Source organism: Phytophthora parasitica (assembly GCF_000247585.1).
Source record: "Phytophthora parasitica INRA-310 unplaced genomic scaffold supercont2.308, whole genome shotgun sequence".
Lineage (NCBI taxonomy): Eukaryota > Oomycota > Peronosporomycetes > Peronosporales > Peronosporaceae > Phytophthora > Phytophthora nicotianae.
In genome coordinates this window covers 7,368-8,656 of record NW_008649294.1, presented here as the reverse complement: position 1 = coordinate 8,656, position 1,289 = coordinate 7,368, and the positions used below count along the sequence as shown (strand labels likewise).

Genomic DNA, 1,289 nt, shown 5'->3' with positions numbered 1-1,289 from the left:
GACTAAACAGTGGAGCAACTTGAAAACATGTCCGCGTTAGCGCCTTCCCTGAACGAGGGACAGAAGAACGTTTTTGATACGGTCATGCAAGCAGTTCACTCAACGGAAGTGGTGACGGTGTGGTGGAAATCAAGCCAGCGGGTGAAAGCAGCACTGGACTGTTCTTCCTTGATGGGCCAGGCGGCACAGGTAAATCGTTCTTACTGGGACAGCTACTGACACATGTTCGTCTCGAGGGTAGATGTGCTATTGCTGTAACCTCGTGCGGGGTTGCTGCCACGGTACTTACTGGTAGCCGGACCGCGCATTCTACGTTTAAGATCCCGATCAAACATCTATGTGCAACATCAAAAGGGGTGCCCACAGGCTCAATTGATCTGCAGGGCCAGTCTTATCATCTGAGGCGAGGCCCCCATGATGAATAGATACAGTTTCGAAGCCGTGGACAGGACGTTCCGCGATATCATGGGCAACGATAAGCCGTTTGGAGGCAAGGTTATGGTCTTCAGGAGATTTTACGCATGAGCCCTAGCAGCTGACGGAGGTGCTCTTCAGATAGATGGGCGGAATTACTACAACTCACGGAAAACACGAGGGTGCGCACACCTTCCGATCCACAGGGCGCAACTGAAATCGAGGAATTCGCCAACTTTTTGTTGGAGGTTGGTGAGGGACGATTTACTGTGAACCGCGACAATGACGAGGGCGATATCAGTTTACCGCGGGATATGCGTCTCATTCCGGATTAACTGGAGCAGGAAGACATTGAAGAAGAAGACTTTCCCAACTTTGCCCTCCTCCCACCGGATCAAGAAGGAGTCGAAGGTCTAGTCGTCCACGACTACTACGAGCAAAATCTGAACACGCTCATAGACGCGGTGTACCCTGGTGTGGGTGGGGCGAATGTGACCGACGAGTATTTCGCGGAAAGAGTCATTCTCGCACCAACAAACGAGAACATTTGGCGCCTGAACGAGATGGTGGCGGATCGCCTTTCAGGAGAGACACTAGAACGTCTTTCCGTCGATATAATGGAAGGATCAGACAACATGTTGTTCAAGCCGGAACTCTTGCGCTCGCTAAATTTCATCTTCATCAGCGACGACGACAAGGACTTCGTGTTCCCAGCTTCGACGCAAGCGGTTTCCAGTATTTCCAGCGTTCGCAATGACGATCAACCGAGCTCAAGGTCAGTCGTTCAACTAAGTAGGTATTTGCTTGCAAGGACCCGTGTTCTCCCACGGCCAATTGTAAGTGGCATTGTCACGCGCGACGTCGAGAAAGGGATT

The 1,289-nt window shown here is 51.5% G+C and overlaps 1 protein-coding gene across 1 annotated transcript in view; it reads left to right on the top strand.

Moving 5' to 3' along the window:
* Window positions 1-414: 414 nt before the first annotated feature.
* PPTG_24871 (hypothetical protein) overlaps window positions 415-1,289 on the top strand; it is a gene marked incomplete at both ends in the record, with an annotated part of 2,988 nt that continues 2,113 nt past the window's right edge. The window contains 3 exons of the mRNA XM_008918783.1: window positions 415-482; window positions 560-662; window positions 759-1,160. Of these exons, the coding sequence (XP_008917031.1) occupies window positions 415-482; window positions 560-662; window positions 759-1,160 (573 nt within the window). The remainder of the gene's footprint in view (window positions 483-559; window positions 663-758; window positions 1,161-1,289) is intronic.